Source organism: Kogia breviceps, chromosome 1 (assembly GCF_026419965.1).
Source record: "Kogia breviceps isolate mKogBre1 chromosome 1, mKogBre1 haplotype 1, whole genome shotgun sequence".
NCBI classification, from domain to species: Eukaryota; Metazoa; Chordata; class Mammalia; order Artiodactyla; family Physeteridae; genus Kogia; species Kogia breviceps.
This window is the reverse complement of record NC_081310.1, coordinates 146,005,918-146,026,792: the sequence shown is the minus strand read 5'-3', so window position 1 is coordinate 146,026,792 and position 20,875 is coordinate 146,005,918. Positions and strand designations below refer to the sequence as shown.

Here is a 20,875-nt window from a genome sequence, read left to right as displayed (position 1 = left end):
TGCATTTTATAACTTTCAGTTGGGTGTGATTTGTCCTAAACACAAGTGGATCAGACTTCAAATTGAAAGGTCTAAAATACCATCTGAGGGAACAAGAGTGAACCAAGAGGGAACAAAGTTTCAATACTGTGATCCTTTGCATCTGTGTATCCCTTTGTGTTTTGCAACATGGAAGGCAGTGGATCAGCAGTATGATATGAGCAGTGACCCGTCAGAACGGATGCCAGGCCACAGCACTGAAGCATGGTCCTGGGGGACCCCCTGCACCAAATATTATAGTACCCTTAGTTGCTATATTAAAGTGTGGCCTAGAGAACTCAAGGGAGTGGCTGAAGGTGGGGTGATAGGTGGGAGTTGCTAGAGTCAGTTTAGGAGTAGACATTCAAGAGCTCAAGGTGGTAGCTCTGGGCTTATTTCACTATTTTAACAACTGATTTGGTCCTGCCAGTGCTTACTGTCTGGATATATCCACCCTGCTATCTAGAATGCTTTCACATGCACTAGTATTTAAATGCTATGGGTAGACATTATTTTCCTCTTTTCTCTAGATAAGGAAACTGAGACTCAGAAAAGTAAGGTCTCTTATCTGGTTAATGGTTGATTTTTCCCTAGAAATGCGTCTCAGAGTGAAACTAAGAATCAATCTACAATGGTTTCAGTGCTGAACATCGTACTGGTTCCATTGTTTTTCACTGATCTGATTCTTTTAAATCCCTATTTAGGCCTGAGTTGGATGCATGTGATGTACCAGAAAAATATCCTCAGCTATTTCAGGTGACCCTGGATGTAGAGCTTCAGCCCCATGACAAAGTGATAGACTTAACCCCCCCATGGGAACATTACTGCACAAAAGATGTCAACCCCAGCATCCTCTTCTCTTCTCACCAGGAGCATCAAGATACTCTGGTCTTAGGAGGTATGAGTCACCTGGTGGTTTTGTTTTCAGGACGAAGCCTCTGTGTGATTTATCACATTGACTTATTTCCTGTGTTTCCTTGATGTCTTTTGTCTTATAGGACAGGCTCCAATAGACATCCCTCCAGACAACCCCAGACATTTTGGGCAAGGTGGCTTCTTTTCCACTCTCTGTTGGCAAGGTACTTCTAAGCATTTCTTCCAAGTTACATGGTTGGGTGTTTAAGTTACGTGGTTCTCCTATATATAAAGAGGATTAGTCCTCGAAGCAGCCTAAGGTAAAGCAGCTTAGAAGTCATCCATCTAGGGTCTTCCTTGTTTCACATTCTTCCTGCTCATTCCTTTTCCAAATCAGGAGCTTCCCTACTTTGAACTCCATGGATGCTCTTAGATTGATGCAAAAGGCCATTTTAAGCTGAACTTTATCTTTTCTGTCTATGCAGTGTTTTGGATCACATCTTTCCTGGATTTATGAATAATCTTGATATTTTCTAGGATCTCCCTTTACACTGCTGACACACAAAGAAATTAACAAAGGACTCTATCTCCTGCCCTTAAAAATATAAAATCTTGCACACTACTTCACCCACCCCGCCCAGGGCTCTAACCACTAGCAGGGCAGAGGTGAGCTTCCCCTGGTACAGGGAAGGCAAACACTTTGCCTACATATCTCTGCTACTTGCTTTAACAACCTTGGCAGAAATTGGGCTCGCTCACAATATCCTCTTTTGCCAAACCTGGAGATGTGTTTAGAATCCTTCCCGATGTGACACTTCAGACTGCTACCGTTAGTAGACTAGCATTGGCATTCTGATCGATACCCATCCGCCATCCTTGTTTTAGAGTTTGCTGAGGTTAACTGCAAAGGTCAGTGTAGAATTCCATAGTAAGGACTTTCTTTAAAAAAGGGTAGGAAACTGGCTTTGGCGATAGAGTACTTAAAATCCTCTTGATTGACCTTCCTTTGCCATGTAAACATAAGACAGTGTTCCCATTGCCTACACAGAGTTTTCCATGTTTGATAAAAAAATTGTTCATAGCATTCCTTTGAATCGAAGACTTGCTTTCAGAATTTTCTACTGAGAAATGGGACCAATAACATTTAAAAAATTGGAAAACCCAGTGAAATCTAGATAGCAGGTAGATTTCCCAACCCCCTCTTAGTTTCACCTATATCTTTCTTCCTCACATAAGGGCTTTTAAGAAAACTTTACTTTTACTCTCCACTACCATTTTAGTAAGTAATTTAGAAATCATTCTTATCAGGCTATAAAATAGGTTAAGCACATATGCACAGTCTTTTATCTGAACCCCGCAGAGCCAGATGGGTTTAGGAATGCAGAATTGTTTGCAAGTTAGAAAGATGATACGGTACATAAACTGCATATTGCTTAGCACCCCCAGTGGCATCTCAGACAACGTGTTATCAGACATGTTAAAATGTCTGTAGTGAAACATAACTCATAACCCTGAGTGAAATCAATGAAGACTATAAATAACTTTCATGTTAGTCCCAGTCAGATTTTTCCACCAATTTAGGGAAACCTTTCCTTTTTCATAGCTTTTTGCATTTCAGAATTGGGGATGAGGGATGTGGATCTGTACTTGATTTGGAACGTGTATCCATCTGACAGTAAGTAACAAAGTTCGAAAGAGGGATCTGTTTCAAGGAGGGCCTGGAAAGTCACTCACCAGCCTTTCCATTCCTTCCCCAGAAGAGGCCCCATTTTATGCTGAAAGTATCTCTTCCTAGGTTGGTGTAAGGACCATCCTAAGCAGAGCCCTTCCCTCTATTCACTTATTAGGTGTGGGCTTCACGTCTGCTCCAGACTGTGGGAGAAAGACCTTGCTTTTGGCTACAGGCCACATGGAGAAGAAAAAGACAGTGAGAGGAGGCAGCAAAGGACTAGGAGATAATGTTTTTTTCAAAGCACCTAGCATAGTGCTGGGAAAAAGAAGATGATGATGATGATAGTAGTAATTTTAAAAAATAATAAAAACCACTTAAGTACTACTTACTATTGATCTGAGCACTTTCCATATATCATCTCTTGTAATTTTCACAATAGTCAATGTGAGCTAGGTTCTATTTATTACTCCCATTTTGCTGAGGAGAAAACCAAAGCACAGAGAAGTAAAGTCACTTTCTCAGTGTCACAGAGCCAGTAAGTAGCAGAGATGAGATTCAAACTCAGGCTGATTCTAGAGTTCTTGCTCTTCACTCCTATGCTATACCGCCTCTCAGATCCTCAACAAGTAGTTATTGAATGTAGTGTGAAATACATCCAAGTTTTCCATTGGTAAGGGTCTAAAAGCATTGTGTTTTTTCAGGCTGCTCTTTCTCTCTTTCTGAAGTTATGTACATAGACTCTAACAAAAAGCAATAATGCTGTGGCTAGTAACTAACTGTTTCCTGGCATAATGGCCTTCCTTAGATCAGAAATCGGAGAAGTCATTCTGTGAGGAGGACCACGCTGCCCTAGTGAATCAGGAAAGTGAGCAGTCAGATGATGAACTTCTGACCCTTTCCAGCCCACATGGCAATGCCAATGGCGACAAACCTCATGGAGCCAGGAAGCCCAGCAAAAAGCAGCAGGAGCCAGCTGCCCCTCCACCCACTGAGGACGTGGACCTTCTGGGTCTAGAAGGGTCTGCAGTGAGTAAGAACTTCTCTTCACCGGCGGCTCCTCCCACCAATTCCGAACTTCTGAGTGACCTGTTTGGGGGTGGAGGTGCAGCCGGCCCTGCCCGAGCTGGACAATCAGGGGTGGACGACGTATTTCATCCAAGTGGACCTACATCTACCCAGTCAACACCGCGCCGGTCCACCGCCTCCACCTCCGCGTCTCCAACACTGAGAGTAGGAGAAGGTGATTTTTTTTCATGTTGCGCTGTACCTCTCAGTGTTGCATTATAACTTTTGGGCCAAGCAGGTGGAATCGAACTTTCCTTATAATCTAGACTTCTCTGATCTCCCTAGTAGTCCCCAAAAGGTCTATATCTTCATCTCAATGGGGACCACAAGAGGAAATAGAAATATTGTCCATTTTGGTAGGACAGTCTAAGAATGAATATTTGAGCTTGTCATCCTTACTTTAATTTTTTTTTCAGGGCTTCAGTCCCTGAGCTGCTTTAGTTATTTCTGCTTGGAGATGTAGATTGATGAATTGTTGTTAATAATAACAGGTACTATTTGTGGGCTACTTACTATTTGCCAAACATGGAGTTTGAAACTAACCATAAATTCAATCTTTATAAAAACACAGTAAATAGGTGCTATTATCTCCACTTTATAGTTGAGAAAATAGAGGCTTAGGGTCAATTTTTTTTGTTTTGGTACATGGGCCTCTCACTGTTGTGGCCTCTCCCGTTGCAGAGCACAGGCTCCGGATGCGCAGGCTCAGCAGCCATGGCTCACGGGCCCAGCCGCTCCGTGGCATGTGGGATCCTCCTGGACCAGGGCACGAACCCGTGTCCCCTGCATCAGCAGGCGAACTCTCAACCACTGTGCCACCAGGAAAGCCCAGTAGCATACTTTTATACAGCTAGTCCTAGGGTCCAAAACCAGGCCATTTGACTCCAGAGCTTTCCCTCAGTTTTCCTGTAATGCCTTCCTGGAACTGTAGTTTTCTGAATACACTTTGGCTCTGCAGAGAAGTACTTGCTTACTTCAAGATATATGTAAGGGACTGCTGCCAGCAGCACAGCTGGTGGAGCAGAGCAGTTGGTGCCAGATACAGGGTTGGAGCCCCATGAGGCTCAGTCAGCTTCACTCTGCTCATTGCCACAGACTCAACCCTTTCCGTGACTGGTCATCCACAATTCTTTAACATCTGCAAGACAGTAGAGTTGGGTAAGCAGAGGTCCATTATAGCTTCTAAAGAACTAGCTGCCCTTGTTATCATCACCCATTAACCAAGATGAGATCACATTAGGAAGAGTAAAGAGGAAGGTCTCAACTCTCTAGGCATGTGGTAACCTTTAGGAACTTTTTTTCCCAGGATCATCCTTCACTTCTCAGAAGGCTTTGGGCTGGTCTTGATTTATGGTGGTTGAACTGGAGGCATTCTTTACATGAGTGAGTTTCCGAATCATGGACTGTAGGTGCTGAGGCTCAAGTTCCTACATTAGTTATTGATGGAGCCACAGTGTGAAGCCAGGTGCCCTGAATCCCAGGCTATTTCCTCTATCCTTCAGCAGTGCTTACTCACCAAAGTGAGCAAAAGCTCTGTCAGGAAAAGAAGTCCCCAGGATCCAAGATAGCATAGTACTCAGTGGTCACGTTTTTAAGACCAGGTACCTTATGTGACTTTCCGTGATTTAATTCATCATAGTCCCAGGCAGATAGTTATGTTCCAGAGTCAGATCTAGAGGGGACCTTTCAGACTTAGTTAAATCTGTGCCTCGGGTTATAGACAATGAAATTGAGGCCAGCTGTAGCAATTGACTTGTCAAAGGGTACACAGCTGATTAGTGCCAATCCAGATCTGGAACTCAGGTATTCTGTCCTCCAAGAGGAAGTAGAAAGAACACTGAGTCCAGAGTTAAAGGCTTGGATTTGAATGTCAGGACTGACACTTACCTATTTGTGTAGGCTTATTAAAAAACCTTAATCTTCTTAGCTGTAAAATGGGGAGATACTTACCTATCAGCATTGTTGTAAAGACTAAATTTTAGCTCGTCTTGTGTTGGGAGGTTCACTTTTAGTTATTAGAGAATGTTACTAATTTAACATAAGTTGATATTAAAAGTATACCAAGTAATAGTGAACAGATTTTAGCATCCTCTACTGGTTGACTTCAAACTTAGGTGTAGAGGAATTAACCCAATGTCCTCTTACAGTTACTCTATAAATCTCAGTATTCTCATTTTATAGAAGGGATGAAGTTTTGTAAGTATTAAATGAGGTAAGGGATATACATCATGTAACAGAGTGCCTGACATATCATTGATTCATTGCTGCTACACAACACTCATCTGCTGCCCAGCAGACATTAGGAGAGCATTATGCCAATGAAGTCATAGCTGCTTTGGGAAATTCCTGGAATTTGGAGTCAGAAAACTTGAACATGAGTCCAGCCTTATCATTTGCTTGACACTGGGAAAGAAACTTGGCTTTCTGAACGTCAGTTTTGTTGTCTGTGGAATGAAGATAATATCGCTTCTATCTGACAGGGAGATATTAAGGATCAGCTGAGATATTCTTTATGAAAGACAACGGTAAACCCTGAAGAAATGATACAGTATTAATATTATTGCATTTTTGCTAGACACCTCAGCTGCCACTTCGTTCTAGTATCCTTGGTTCATTCACAAACTTTTTCTCATTTCACTGCATCTGCATCTAGTTTCTGGCAAGTTGTCAACAGGCAATGTTTCAGAAATATTTTAGCTTCACAGGACAAGGTATGATAAGAGTTAAGTTTTTGTCATGCTCAGTTTCTTCCCTTTTTAACTTTCAGTGAGCCAGAGACCACTAAGAACACAAACAAAACTAAACAAAACCTGCTCAATGAGGTTTTCTATTGTTCACCTTAATAGCAGGGCCCCCCTCCTGGTTTTGGTCCACAAATTCACTGAATATGAGCACAGTTCATTCATTGGGTATCTGCTATGGTCCAGGCATTGTTTCACCACTCATCTATTAGTCTGTAAGCTTGGCTGACTTATTTTATGTTATTAAGATGCCCGAAGGCCCAAGGGGCCTTTGCTTGTAGTGTTTATGGTTCATTCAACAGGTAAATCCAGAGTTCTCCAAGGATTCATGTGTGGTCAGAAATCCTTGGGATCCATTATTAACCCTGGAGGAAGTTATAAGGATAGGATGGGTCTGTAGAACAGCCTGTGAGGCAGGCATCATCCTGATTTTTTATCCTATATTTGGCCTACAGCCTTGTAAGAGTGACAGCTCTTCAGTAGTTGTTGAATGGGTGAACTCATAGGACAAAGAAATACCTTTCTCCTGTTGTTTTCTAGGTGTCACCTTTGACCCATTTGGAGCACCTTCTAAACCATCAGGTCAAGATTTGCTGGGTTCTTTTCTGAACACAGCCAATGCTTCCAGTGACCCCTTTCTTCAGCCTACGAGAAGTCCTTCACCTACAGTGCATGGTAAGGAAGTATTTTATATTGTGTTCAGTGGAGCACGGTTTTCCACAGATACCAGGAGGTGCTCAGATATAAAAGCACCCTGGGCTTCCCTGGTGGCGCAGTGGTTGAGAATCCGCCTGCCGATGCAGGGGACACGGGTTTGTGCCCCGGTCCGGGAAGATCCCACATGCCACGGAGCGGCTGGGCCCGTGAGCCATGACCGCTGAGCCTGGGCGTCCGGAGCCTGTGCTCCGCAACGGGAGAGGCCACAACAGTGAGAGGCCCGCGTACCACAAAAAAGTTTTTTAAAAAATAAATAAATTAATTAAAAAACACCCTGTAGGTGGGGTTTTTTTGGTTTTTGTTTTTTTGGAAAGCTACATAATGCATCTCTCTTTTGAAAATTAACAATTCACATTAACATATAAAAAGCTCTGAGATATTTTAAAGTCAAGTCTACTTAACTTTGTTTTACTCAGCTTTCCTAAAATTTAATTTGGAATTTTTTTTTTTTTTACATTAGAGCTACATGCACAGAATTATAGGGCACCATTAATTGTAGCACATATCTTTATTTTATGTACTATTAAGAAAGAAAAAACTGCCACTTTTAGTTGACTGGAAGATGCATACTAGTTGAAGTCTTTGAAATGTGAAAAAATGAGTCCTAGGTTAATAAAATGTGATATGATGAGCATTTCACAAAATTAGTATTCCATAGAACAATTTAGATTACAATATCCTGGTATATTAGACTAGTTCTAATATGAAGCCACGAACCACACGTGGCTTTTGAGCACTTGAGATGTGGCCAGTCTGATTTGAAATGCACTCTAAGTATAAAGTGCATACCAGATTTCAAAATTCAGTACAAAAAAAAGTAGAATATCTTATTAATATTTTTATATTCGTCACTTGATAGAATGTTTTTAATATAATGGGTTAAATAAAATATTTTGTTAAAATTAATTTTAGTAGTGTCTTTTTACCTTTCTTAATGTCACTACTAGAAAAGTTTTAAATTACACATGGCCCACATTCTATTTCTGTGTTAGAGACTTAGGTTGTGTAGAAAGAATCGTAATCACATCCATTTGTAAGAGCGAAAAGGTATCACTTAGGTAACACTGATTAAAACCAAAGCTCTTCAGTGAAGGACAGATGACTTTGAGCTGGAAAACTGAAGCTCATTCCTGATGTTGAAGGATATTGAAGATCATTGGCCTCAACCTAGAGGACGATGTATTTGTTGTTGAAGGCACCCTGAGTCCCCTTGGAGGATGCAGTCATCAGCTTGACTTCATGGAAGCCATGCAAATGCAAAAGGAAGATGAGTTGTGCAACATTGGTCAAACTGTAATGACCGAAAAGGAGAAAGCAGTCCAAGAGCAACCTTTATGGGTGATTTCCTGTTGGTCTTAAATCTCAAACTATTTGAAGTGGATCCACAGGACAACATACAGGAAATTCACCTCTGACCTTTGAGCAGTGCCCACTTAAAAGAATCTCCTGATTGGAAGTTGGCTACCCTGAGAGGAAAGACACAGGCAGATAGGTTAAAGCTGTTGTTTTTGTTCACTTATTTAAAGCGTAGGTTACCTCATTGCTCAAAATCTCCGTGTCTCAATCAGCATGGAAGCCAAAGTCCTTGAAATGGCCAGTGTAGGCCCTTTGTGCTCTAGCACCCAGGGCTGTGACCTCCTTTCCCATTCTCTCCCTCTTGCTCACTGCATTCCAGCCACACTGGCCTCTCTGTTGTTGCACTGGGTGTCCCCTCTTCCCAAGACATTGGCATAGCTAATTCCTTCACCTCTTTGATCTTTACTCAGCTGTCAGCTTCTCCATGGGGTTTACTCTGACTGCCCCATTTCACATTAAAACCCATCCCCCTCCTCCTCCTCTGCATTTTCCTTTCCATTGTACTTGCCAACTTTAATATACTCAATAATTTACTTATGTGTTGTTTATTTTTGTTGTCTTTCTCTCCCCACTAGAACATGAGCTCACAAAGGCAGGGATTTTTGTTTGTTTTGTTTATGAATGTTTCTGTAATACCTAGAAGAGTTATTGGCACACGGTAGGTTTTATCTACCTGTCTTTCCATATAATATATACACGTAAAATGAATTGTAACTTTTTCCTATCTAAGTCTCTTTGATGCATAATGATAATGTTAATAAGGTTGTATATTTTCCTGACTTTAATACTTTGAATTTACTGTTTTCATATGAGTAGTACCTTTTATGTCCCATGGGTATGGATGTTCATACTTTGGCATGGCAGTAGTGGACTCAGTTCTGTCTTGTGAGCATGTTAGAAGATGTTTATAACTCAGTTTCAGACAGTTAGCACTCCTTCGTTTTGTGGCTACACTTCTTATTTTGATCTGTGCCATGCTAGTGAGTGAAAGAATTTTCCACTATCCTTGATGAGAAGGGAATTACTCCACTGTTAGTGGGTCAGTTGCATCCTCTTCATATACAGGTGAGACTCAGATGTCATATTGGGAGGTCAGATTGCCCACCTTGGATTTCTACAAGGCACCATCAATCTCTTCTGAAAATCAAGAAATATTGCCTTTGAGTTTTACAAATATTTATTGAATATCTACTCTGAAGAGAATAATCATTTGGGGCACAATTTGAGAAGAAAAACTAAATAAGTAACCATAATAAAAGGCAAAATAGAAGTTTAAAATATTGGGTAATTACTGTTTCATTTGTTTATTCCTTTCTCTCCAACAGATTTTTAAGTTTCTTAAGGAGAGGTACTATGTCCTTAAGCTCTCTGTTCTCTAATGTGGTGCGTTATGTGTGGTAGGTGGTAAGGATTTGAGGGTTTGATTAGTAATAAGGTTGAAGTACTAATTCCTAGTTCTGCATCCTAGTTAGATGTAAGACTAAGGTCAGAGTTTACAGGAAATCAAAGAGCAAATGTTAGTAAAATTGTCTAATTTCCACCTCAGTTTTCATGGATTACTATGGAAAAAGGGAAGGGAGAACTAAAAGGGGAGAACTGTTATTTTTGATAATGGCATGTTCTATTTAACTCAATGATGGGAAGGTACACAATGTCTTGGTTCATACTAAGCAAACAAAACAGGTAAATGTAAGGCTTGGTAAGGCTAATCTTGGTCCTTTGATGATCCTTTTGGTGGTGGTAGTGGAGTGTGTGTTGTATCTTAAATCCTTCTTGCAAAGTTATTTTAGTATTTGTGTTGTACTCACTGATTTAATGAACAGAACCTAGAAGAGTCTTAGAAAGAAATTCTGTCTTATGGCATCCTGTTTCTTATTTGAATTTTATGGATGTAGAAAAAAACTTACTCTACCAGTGTGTACTCCTCTAATATATCTGATTCTCTTTAGCCGAACATTTCTTTTAAATTCTACATTTGGAACTTCGAGAGGGGTCAGAATGATCTTTTTTTTTTTTTTTTTTTTTTTTTTTTTTCCGGTATGCGGGCCTCTCACTGTTGTGGCCTCTCCCGTTGCGGAGCACAGGCTCCGGACGCACAGGCTCCGCAGCCATGGCTCACGGGCTTAGTTGCTCCGCGGCATGTGGGATCTTCCCGGACCAGGGCACGAACCCGTGTCTCCTGCGTCCGCAGGCGGATTCTCAACCACTGCGCCACCAGGGAAGCCCAGAATGATCTATTTTGAAGCTGCAGTGAGTTTCTTTTGAGTGACAGTACCTACATACCTGACACCAGCATGGTGGATGGTATCTAGTCAGTCCCCAGTACATGTTCTGATTGACTCATCATTCTCCATTCATGTCACAGCAGAGGAGAAAACAAAATTTCAGTTCTAAGTTGCCCGTGCCTCTCGTACACTTGTTAATGCCAATTCAAGGCAAATTGAGTTTAAGTTTCATTTCACTATTTTTAATTGCCAGCTGACTTTGTGTTAATTGTAGAGATGGGACACACAAAGATGAATAAGATAATTTTCTGCCTTCAAGGAACTCACAGTTTATTGGAGACAGACATATGCACGGTTATAATTCAAAGTGTAGTTATGAGGTAAAATAAAAGTGAGCCAAAGAAGGAACAGAGACAAACAGTATATGGCTTCTACCAGTGCTCATGTAAGTAACCTTAGATGAAGGCACAAAATAGCAATGTTGCAGAATGTGGGGAGAGCTCAGAGGGGAAGTTGAATCACCTGGGACCTGGACAGATCATGAGGCCTCATGAGAGGGAGAGCATTTTCCTGTGTGAATTCAGAAAAGTGCATTCTGAGCTATGTTGTCCTGATTCTTTTTCTTCACCTCATTTGCAGCTTCTAGTACACCTGCTGTGAACATTCAGCCAGATGTTTCGGGAGGTTGGGACTGGCATACTAAACCAGGTAATGGTCAGCAGATTAATTTTGTGCACATTTAACCGGTTGCTGAAGCATAATCCTTCTTCACCCAAGATGAAGTGAGTACTTACAGAGTGTTAAGCCCACCTATGGAAGTTCCTAAAGGCTCACAGTCTGGCGGAGCTTTTCACATTGCCCTTGACGGCATGGTTGTGCTGCATGTTATATGGTATTTAACCTAAGTCTCATTTGCCAAATGCCTTGACAATAAATTGAGTTAGACAAATCTGGGTTTATATCTAACTCAACCGTTTAGAAGCTCTTGGATTTTTTACAAGTCTTAACTTCAGTTTTCTTATCTGTAAAATGGGGTTCCTAATTCTTGTTCCCCACAGTTAAATGAAATAACTTATGTGAGATTTTCCGGCATAGAGTAGGTGTTACATAATCTGAATGGTTTTCTTTTTTCACAAAGGACTTGTTTTGGGGCTGGATTTGTCGGTAATAAATAAATTCTCTTTCTGATGGCCAGTATTGTATTTCTTGAGAGCCATCTTGCGTGATTGTGTTCCTGATGCTGTGCAAGTTACACACACACACACACACACACACACACTATATGTTTATCACAGAACCTTCTAAAGCAGTTGCTGTTTCTTTATCTAACCAATGAGAAAATATTGAAGGTAAGCAACATGCCAAAGGTCACTTAGCTAGGAAGTGGCAAAAGCAGAATTCAGGCCTGACTCCAAATCCCATAGGAAAGAATTAAGTCAGGTGACATGTGAGATAAACGCTAGATATAATAGTTTGCAGGGATGGCCAGGAAATGACTTATGCTTTCTCTGTTCCCTATTTCTGCTCCAGGCCGCTACTCACTTAAGTCAGGGAAGTAAGTCTAGCAACTCCTAACACATTTGCAAACCCTGTCCTAATTTGCCTTTAGAGACAAGGTGAGCAGTAGCTCTGGATTTCTGAATTTCAGAATTCAGCCTTGGACAACTAACTCATTTTCAATGACCTTATTATTTTTTTCAGGAGGTTTTGGAATGGGAAGCAAGTCAGCTGCCACCAGCCCAACAGGCTCGTTGCATGGTACTCCCACCCATCAAAGCAAACCCCAGACTCTGGATCCTTTTGCCGACCTTGGGACATTAGGTATAAATGTAGCAGGTTAAGATATAAATAACATTTACTTACGGCTACCAAGCCTCAAATCTAAATCTTTGGTGTTAAAATAAGCTGGTCTTGTTACCTAGGATCTAAAATCATGTGTATTTTTAAGCTATACTCTAAAACCCGAGATTGACTTTTAAAAAAAGGAAACAGGCTTCAAATATTGAGTTGGAAGTAACCCCTATTAATCCGTTTCTCTAATGACTAATTTTGAAGTAGTAGCATAAATAAAGTTAGAACTTCCAGGAGCATCTGACAATAGAGTTTGGCTGCAGCAAAAGTAATGAACGTGTAGAAAACACTGAGACATGAGGCTGGTCAGATAGATTTGTGCCACGTAGGGCCAGCTGTGCATAGGCCTTACTGTAAAGTTGCTAGTGAGATCCTCATACTGTTCCCCTCTTCTCAACATTGGCGACAGTGCTCTCGGGTCAGTTTCTAAAATTCCATACAGAAAATAGATTCTCTTTATAGTATATCCAAACTTCTGAGAATCAGTGCTCATGGTGATGCTTCCCAATAGGGGAATACAGTGTGCGGGGTTCTCAAACTATTTCGCCAAGGAACCTTTCTTCAAGGAGTAGTTCATTGGACCTAGTGTGTTCTGAAACCTTTTCTTCCTCCTTTTCCTTCCTTCTCTGGGCAGTACAGAGTTGTTAAATAAAGGTGGAGCAGCCCTCACACAAAGGATTAAATGAGCCACATTGATAGTTTAGTTTCTCCAAAAGCCCTCCTGAGGCATTTAGAGCCAAATTGTCTGCAGAGAATGAGAACGTGACTCCTTTTTTATTTTTTGCCAGTAGTTATGTCAGAATCTTGACCTTTTCTTTTATACCCTTTAGACCTTCCTTTTAAGAACTCTCAAAATTATTTCTCTTTTTTATATCTTAAAATAAACTTCACATTTTAGAATAATAACATCATATATAACAGGCAAAGTTCTACTTCAAATAAAATCTTATTCACTGTTCATTTTTTACCCATTTATTCATCCCACAACTATTTACTAAGTGCCTTCAACGTGCTAACACTCGTTTAGTAAAAACCAACCAACCAAACTAACAAAACCAAAACAAAATTCCTGCCTTTGTAAAGCTTATATTCTAGAAGGGGAAATAAATACTAAATGAATAAATATATAATATAATGTCAAGTAATAAAAACAATTAATGTTTATTTGGAGGTTTTACTATGTGCCAGGCTCTATTTTAAGTGCTTTACATGTATCATTTCATTTAATCTTCCCAATGATCTTTTGAAGTAGGAACTGTTATAGTCCTCATTTTCAGATGAAGAAACATGGACACAAAAGTTTAAATAACTTGCCCAAATCACAAGGTTTCAACACCATGAAGTCTAGGTCTGGAGTTTGCACTATAACCCCCGTGCAGAGTGCTGTGAAAAAAATAAGGCAGAAAGTGATGGCGAGTAGGGGATGGGCTGGGGTGTTATTTTAGATATCAAGTGGTTAGGGAAGGCCTCTCTGAAGAGGTGACCTTTATAGGAAGTTCTTTTCAAAACTCCAGCATCGTATCTTGCATCTAGTTGTCATGTCCTTTTAGACACCTTTCACGTGGAATCATTCCTCAGCCTTTCGTGACATCGATACTTGAAGGGTACAGGCCAGCTGAGAACGTCTCGATTGGTTAAGGTTATTTCTGCCAGGTTTCTTCACCATAAAGTTACCATTTTTCCCTATAGTAATTAATGAGTAATCTGGAGAGATAATTTGAGACTGTTCTATTTGAGAAAATCCTGTTCTCCATCTGACTTTTACCCAGTGGTTTTAGCATTCATCAGTGATTCTTGCCTAAAGCAGGCATTACCATGATATCTGCAGAATTGTGGTTATCTGATTCTGTCCTTCTTTCTATGTATATTAGTTAGCATTTCACTCTAAGGCAGAATCTCCTCTCTCCATCCCCTCCCCCCTTCCTTTCTGACTCCCTCCCTCTCTCACATCATAACAGACTAGTGGATTCTTTTTGGACTCAGTTGGTTATCATCTATTATTATCATTATTTAATGTTCACATTGTCCCACATTTAGTTTGTGAAAGCTCCTTTGTTCTGGCTTCTATATCTTTTTCACTTGATTCCATCATTTTTGAGAACTTTCTTTCTTTATGACACAGCAAGATGTTCCAGGCTTGTCTTGAACTTTTTACACCCCAGTCCTGAAATCAGGCATTTCCAAGAATCCTCTTTCCTTTTCGTGGGGAGTGGTATTTAGAAACCAGACTCGGTGTTCTAAGTATCTTTCTTGGTACGGGGGTGGGTGTCATTGCTCTGCCTTTCAGGAGATGGAGATAGGTGATGAGCAGATATAAATACATATATCAGTATATAATTCCATACACTACCACAGGGTTCTTCCTCACATTCCCCTATTCCATATGTGTATCTTCCGTTTCCTTGGATCTCAACATTAATAGACAACAAAAATAGTTTCAGAATAGCTGCATCCATATCACTGCAACAGCATACCTACTAGGAGGAGTTCAAGAGTTCTTTGTTGTTTTTAAAATGCAGTAATTCTTAAAAACTGCTGGGGAAACTAGTTTCCTAAATTTCCCCATTTTTCAACTCACATAACTTAGGAAAGGTAAGTGACTCTCCTGAAGCTACACAGTGAACAGGTATATGAGCAAGCGCTACACATTAGAATTTTTGACTCCTAGGTAATTGCTTTAGAGTAAAAATTGAACTGCCGAATTATATAGCTGCAATTTATAAAAAATGGTAGTATTCTTCTCCTTTAGGTATTTTCACATTGAACAGTTCTGATACAAGCACTGTAGTTCTTCCCACAGATATTCTGATTTAATTGGTTTGGCTGTGGCTTGGTTATAAAGAGTTTTTAAAGCTCCCCAAGTGAGTCTAATGCACAGCCAAGTTTGACGACCACTGCTTTTGCTTTTAATGAGGATTGCAGTGGCCTCTGGGTTTAGCTACTGCTTTTTATTTCTGTCAGTTCTCCGCTTCAGTGGCGTTGAAAATTAGAATTACTAAACATGGGTAGAAAATATTCTGGAAGGGTAGACATCAGAAAGTCCTACAATGTTGATGAACAGCTTGAGATCAGAGTCAGCATGTGCTTTTTCACCACTGTATCTGCAGCCTGGCATGGAGAAGATGCTCAATAGTGTTTTATAAATGAACAAATAAATGACAGTGTGGTGGGAATATGGAAGTATTTTTTAAGTTCTTCAGGTCTTTCTATGTTATTGAATTTTTAAATAATAAACATATATATATTCAGAAAGAAGATAACATCCTTAGAATGTCAAATGAACTCCCAGTGCAGAATGCAAACCCAGCCTAAGGTATATGTCTATGCACTTGTTGGCAGAAGGGCCCAGGGGCCCACAAAGAGGGGCTTCATGTTCTGAGTTAGACACTGACAGCAATGCCAACCTTCAGAGTATAACCATGTGATTACTTTTTCCTATTACCAAGTATTTATTGAGCCCTTATGGTGTCCTGGTGCATGCTGGGCATATGAAATTGCATTATTTAAAAATAACTCTCTTATTCGCTTAACTCTGGGATTGTGAAGAACTTTCACATAGTCCTGTGCCTTCACGATATACCTGTGATGTAGACGTAGTTCTGATTTCACAGGTGACAAAATTGAGGTCAAGAAGATAAGTTTTTCACTGAACTGCAGAAGAGCAAGGATTCTCTGTAGATGGTTTTCAGCTATATTCCCAGTGTACAGTATCTGGTACTTGTAATGCTCAACAGATACTGATGAATGACTATGAATGAATAAGTGCATGTAAGAATGAATGCACAAGTGAGCAACAGAGCAGAGACTCAAACTCAGATTGACTCTGGGTCCAATGGTCATAACACAACATTCCTAGTGGGAAAGGAAGGAGGAGCCCAGATCAGAGCAGAGGAACAGTATCTATATAAAGAAGACACAGTAAGTAAGGGATGAGTTGTAGTGAAAGACTCAGAGATTTAGGGAGGGATTAGGGATTATAGCTGCAGGAAATGAACATGTGGAGATAGGAAGCCCATAGTCAAGTTCCAGCTCCATTAACTAGCTATGTGATCATGAGCATATCAGTATACCTCCCTGAGCCTTGCTTTCCTCATCTTTAAAGTGGGTCCAGACTGTGGAAACAGTCTGGACTTTCTTAAAAAACTGAAAATGGAACTACCATATGACCCAGCAATTCCACTCCTGGGTATATACCTGAAAAAAACAAAAACACTAATTTGAAAAGATACATGCACCCCAATGTTCATAGCAGCATTATTTACAATTGCCAAGATATGGAAGCAACCAAGTGTCCATCAACAGATGAATGGATAAAGAAAATGTGGCATATATATATCATGGAATACTACTCAGCCATAAAAAAGAACAAAATTTTGCCATTTGTAGCAACATGGATGGACTCGGAGGGCATTATGCTAAGCGAAATAAGTCAGACAGAGAAAGACAAATACTGTATGATATCACTTATACGTGGAACTAAAAAATACAACGAACTAGTGAATATGACAGAAAAGAAGCAGATTCACAGATATAGAGAATACACTAGGCGTTGCCAGTGCTGGGGAGTGGCGGAAGGGCAATATAGGGGTGGGAAAGTGGGAGGTACAAACTACTGGGTGTAAGACAGGCTCAAGGATGTATTGTACAACACAGGGAATAGAGCCAATATTTTATAATAACTAAATGGAAAGTAACCTTTAAAAATTGTATAAAAATTAAAAAAAAATTTTAAATGGTAATTTTGACAAAGAAAGATAAATAAATAAATAAAGTGGGGCTAGTAATACTACCTACTTCTGAAGGGTGTTGTGTAGGTTGAAGGCAGTAATATTTAGAAACATGTTTTATAATTTCTGAAGAGCTATATAAATGTTACTTTATTATCACTGTTGCTTTGGAATTGGTGGCTGAAAGGGTCCCTGTAGATCACCATGTTTCAGCTTCTCATTTTACCTCTTTAAACATGAGCTACAACTGGTCTTCGTATTTTAGAAAAAGGCCAGCATATATGCAGTTAGTACTTAAAAGTTAGGAGTTACAGAATCAGGATTCTACTTAAATTCCCAGCACAAAGTAATATTTCTTAAAGCTCGAATAAGATTCTTTGCCCTATTCAAGGCTGTCAGAGGGTTAGCTGTGTTTACTCTCCTGCACTGAAATGCAAGTAATAAAATTGCAACCTATTTATGAAATTTCAAAACCTCTTAGTTTACTCATGGGCACTAAACATGCTTGTATTTATAACAGACCAGAAGAATCCTGCTCATTGAAGTTTAAGTAGCACCTTCATGAGTGAATGTATTTTGTTTTATTCCCTGTTCTTGTCGTTTGATAGTTTTTACTCCAGTGAAGAAGTAGAATCTGCTGAGAGGGTGGGAAGGAGGGCTGGGATGGCATAGTGGAAGTGCCAGGGCTCTTCTGGCTTGGAGTTAAAGACTTGGACTGAAGTCCCAGTTCTGCCACTTTCTGGCTGTGTGACTTTGAGAAAGTCACTTAACTACTCTGAGCTATAGTTTGTTTATCCAAAGAAAAAATGGGGCTATTAATACATACCTGAAAATGTCATTGTAGGGATTAAAGGAAATATATGACTGCAATTTATTTAACTATTAGGAAGGCTAATTGTGCCACCAGTCAAGGGAAGTTCCACTGAAGTCACTGTAAACAGTAACTTGAGACACAGGAGATAGAGGCTACTCAAAATAGCATTACCTTCTTTCTCGCTCTCTCTTTTTTTTTTTTTTTTTTTTTTTTTTTTTGCTGTTTTTTTAATTTGTTCTGTAGGTGGTTCTTCATTTGCCAGCAAGCCCTCCACACCAACTGGATTGGGTGGAGGATTTCCACCTCTCAGCTCACCACAGAAAGCATCTCCCCAGCCTATGGGTGGAGGGTGGCAGCAGGGAAGTGGCTACAGCTGGCAGCAGACACAGTCTAAGCCACAGTCCAGCATGCCCCACTCCTCTCCCCAGAACCGACCTAACTACAACGTGAGCTTCTCATCCGTGCCTGGGGGCCAGAACGAACGTGGGAAAGGAGCAGCTAACTTGGGTAAGGATGACGGTATGGAGCCTGGCTATAGGGTACCCAAATGTATGTATGTCTGAAGAAGGAGACAGAAAACAATTCCGGTAGTTTCTGACGCAATCTTCGAATTGTAGAGACAGAGCACGATCCCTACACCAGTGTGGTGCCTGGAGCTCCAGGTTTTACCAGGCTTCTGACACAGATCGCTTTGTGAGTGCTGGCTCACCTGTCTGTCTCTCTCCACACTGAGACCAATGCCTCATTGTCATTAGCACCTAGCAGAGTGCCTGGCATGTAGTAGGCTCTAAATGGGTACTGAATGGATGTGAGTGGAGGTGTGTTTGCATCTTGAAGCTGTCATTCCTTTGGAAGAGAGGGTAGAAGAGGAAGGAAGGTTGGGAACCTTTCAAGCACTGTGTTCACATTTGCTCTTGGACCCCATTTAGAGGAGTGGACGTATCTTGGACGTTTGGTCTTGATTATCCTCTGGTTGGGGGATGTTCCTGAAATCATTGGGTTTCCTGTGATGGTTTTTTCCTCTCTTCTGAGAAGAAAGTTACAAGAGCACAAAATGGCCCAACAGCTAAGGCTGGAGGATACTCTGGATGGGATTCTTCCTTTTTCAAATGGGATTCTTGATAGTGAGTGAAAAATAATATATTTTGCATAACAGGGATGGTTAAACTTGAGTTTGGTAAAAGGCCTGTTATGATATATTTTACATTTCAGTTGATTTGATTATACCTAAGAATGAAACGTATAGGGACATGATAAGGAAACAGGCCTTCCTATGGAACATGGAAAATGAAATTCTTCTACTTTTTCTGGTAGCTGTAGCTGACATTTATTGAGTGCTTATTATATGTCAGGTGCTATTCTATGCAATTTTCGCATATTATTTAATATAATTTTCCCAAACCAACCCCATGTTGTAGACAGAGGTCAATAATTTCCTAAGTCCATACAGCTCATAAGTGACAGAGCCAAGATCTGAACCAGGACAGTGTGGCTATAGAGCCCCTGCTCTTCACCTCCACACTCTACTGGATATGACACAGGTGACTTCTCATAATACTAACATGACAGAGACTCTCTTATTGGGAATACAACATCATGTTTGTTCTTTAGTTAGCAGTGGATATTCCTGGATAATTCCATAGAGTTACCTGGCTTCCCCTCCGTTTTTATTTTGAGTAGATGTGGGGTGAATGTTTTCAGTCAGCAAATATTTATGGAGCATCTTCAGTGTAGAAAACATTGGGGATACGCAGCGAACAAGACAGACAAAATCCCTAGTCTCAGAGCACTCACATTTTAGTGTGTGCGTATGACAGTGTACATTCAGAATGCCTTACAGTATAGAGCTGGCAAGTGGGTTTCAATTCCAACACCAGCTTTGGTTCAAGGGCATGGACTGCATGTACTCCTGTGTTTTGGTTCTGTTTTGTTTTAACAACAAACATTTAAACAGCCAGGCACTGTTCTAAGCACACCATGCCTGGTTGACAGATGAGGAAATTGAGGCATGGAGATGGCAAGAAACTTGCTCCAAGGTCACATCGCTAATAAGGGCAGAGCTGGAATTCAAATGTGGAGAGTTTGTCTCCAGGGTCTTTGCTCTTTGCTGCTGTGCTAGGCTGCTTTTCCAAACAGACTGATAAAGATTGTGAGGCTAAAACCAGACTTAGGGAAAAAGAGCACTGTGATGGACTAAAAGTGTCAGCTGAGTGTGGGCAGGAAAGCAGTGCTGTGCATGGATTTCAGGTACCAAAACCCAGGTCTTGGTCTCATCACTGATACTTACTAGTTGTGTGACTGGGGTCTGGGGGGCGTGGGGGAGGGAGCAGGGGGTAGAATTATGAATATTCACATCTATAAAAAGATGGAACAGTGGATATGGAATTATGGAATTAGATTTAGTCTAGCAATCCCGCCCTGAGTCCAAGCTTTGCCATGGACATGGTATATGATTCTGAATGATCTCTTAAGTTCTCCAGACTTCACTTTCCTCATCTGTAAAATGGACATGACAGGGTAATTAAGAGGATTAAGGGGCTTAGTGCACGTGAAAGCACCTTGAAGACCAAGTGTTTTGACATAATGATATGATATTATGTTTCAGAGTAAAAACCATAATTTTAAAAATATTATGTTGCAGAAGGGAAACAAAAAGCGGCTGACTTTGAAGACCTACTCTCTGGTCAAGGTTTTAATGCTCACAAAGACAAAAAGGGCCCTCGAACAATAGCTGAGATGAGAAAGGAGGAAATGGCTAAGGAGATGGATCCTGAGAAATTAAAGGTAAGTGAGCCTCTGACCCAGGGTGATTGTTATGTGTGTGGAGCTGTCAG

At 40.5% G+C, this 20,875-nt stretch overlaps 1 protein-coding gene across 4 annotated transcripts in view; it reads left to right on the top strand.

Annotated features, from left to right (window-relative positions):
* DNAJC6 (DnaJ heat shock protein family (Hsp40) member C6) overlaps positions 1 to 20,875 on the top strand; it is a 155,637-nt gene that overhangs the window by 128,476 nt on the left and 6,286 nt on the right. For all 4 annotated transcript variants that reach the window (XM_059048531.2, XM_067006503.1, XM_067006513.1 and 1 more), the window contains 8 exons: positions 723 to 916; positions 1,017 to 1,097; positions 3,351 to 3,785; positions 6,892 to 7,026; positions 11,289 to 11,357; positions 12,351 to 12,470; positions 18,285 to 18,548; positions 20,683 to 20,825. In XM_059048531.2, the coding sequence (XP_058904514.1) occupies positions 723 to 916; positions 1,017 to 1,097; positions 3,351 to 3,785; positions 6,892 to 7,026; positions 11,289 to 11,357; positions 12,351 to 12,470; positions 18,285 to 18,548; positions 20,683 to 20,825 (1,441 nt within the window). The remainder of the gene's footprint in view (positions 1 to 722; positions 917 to 1,016; positions 1,098 to 3,350; positions 3,786 to 6,891; positions 7,027 to 11,288; positions 11,358 to 12,350; positions 12,471 to 18,284; positions 18,549 to 20,682; positions 20,826 to 20,875) is intronic.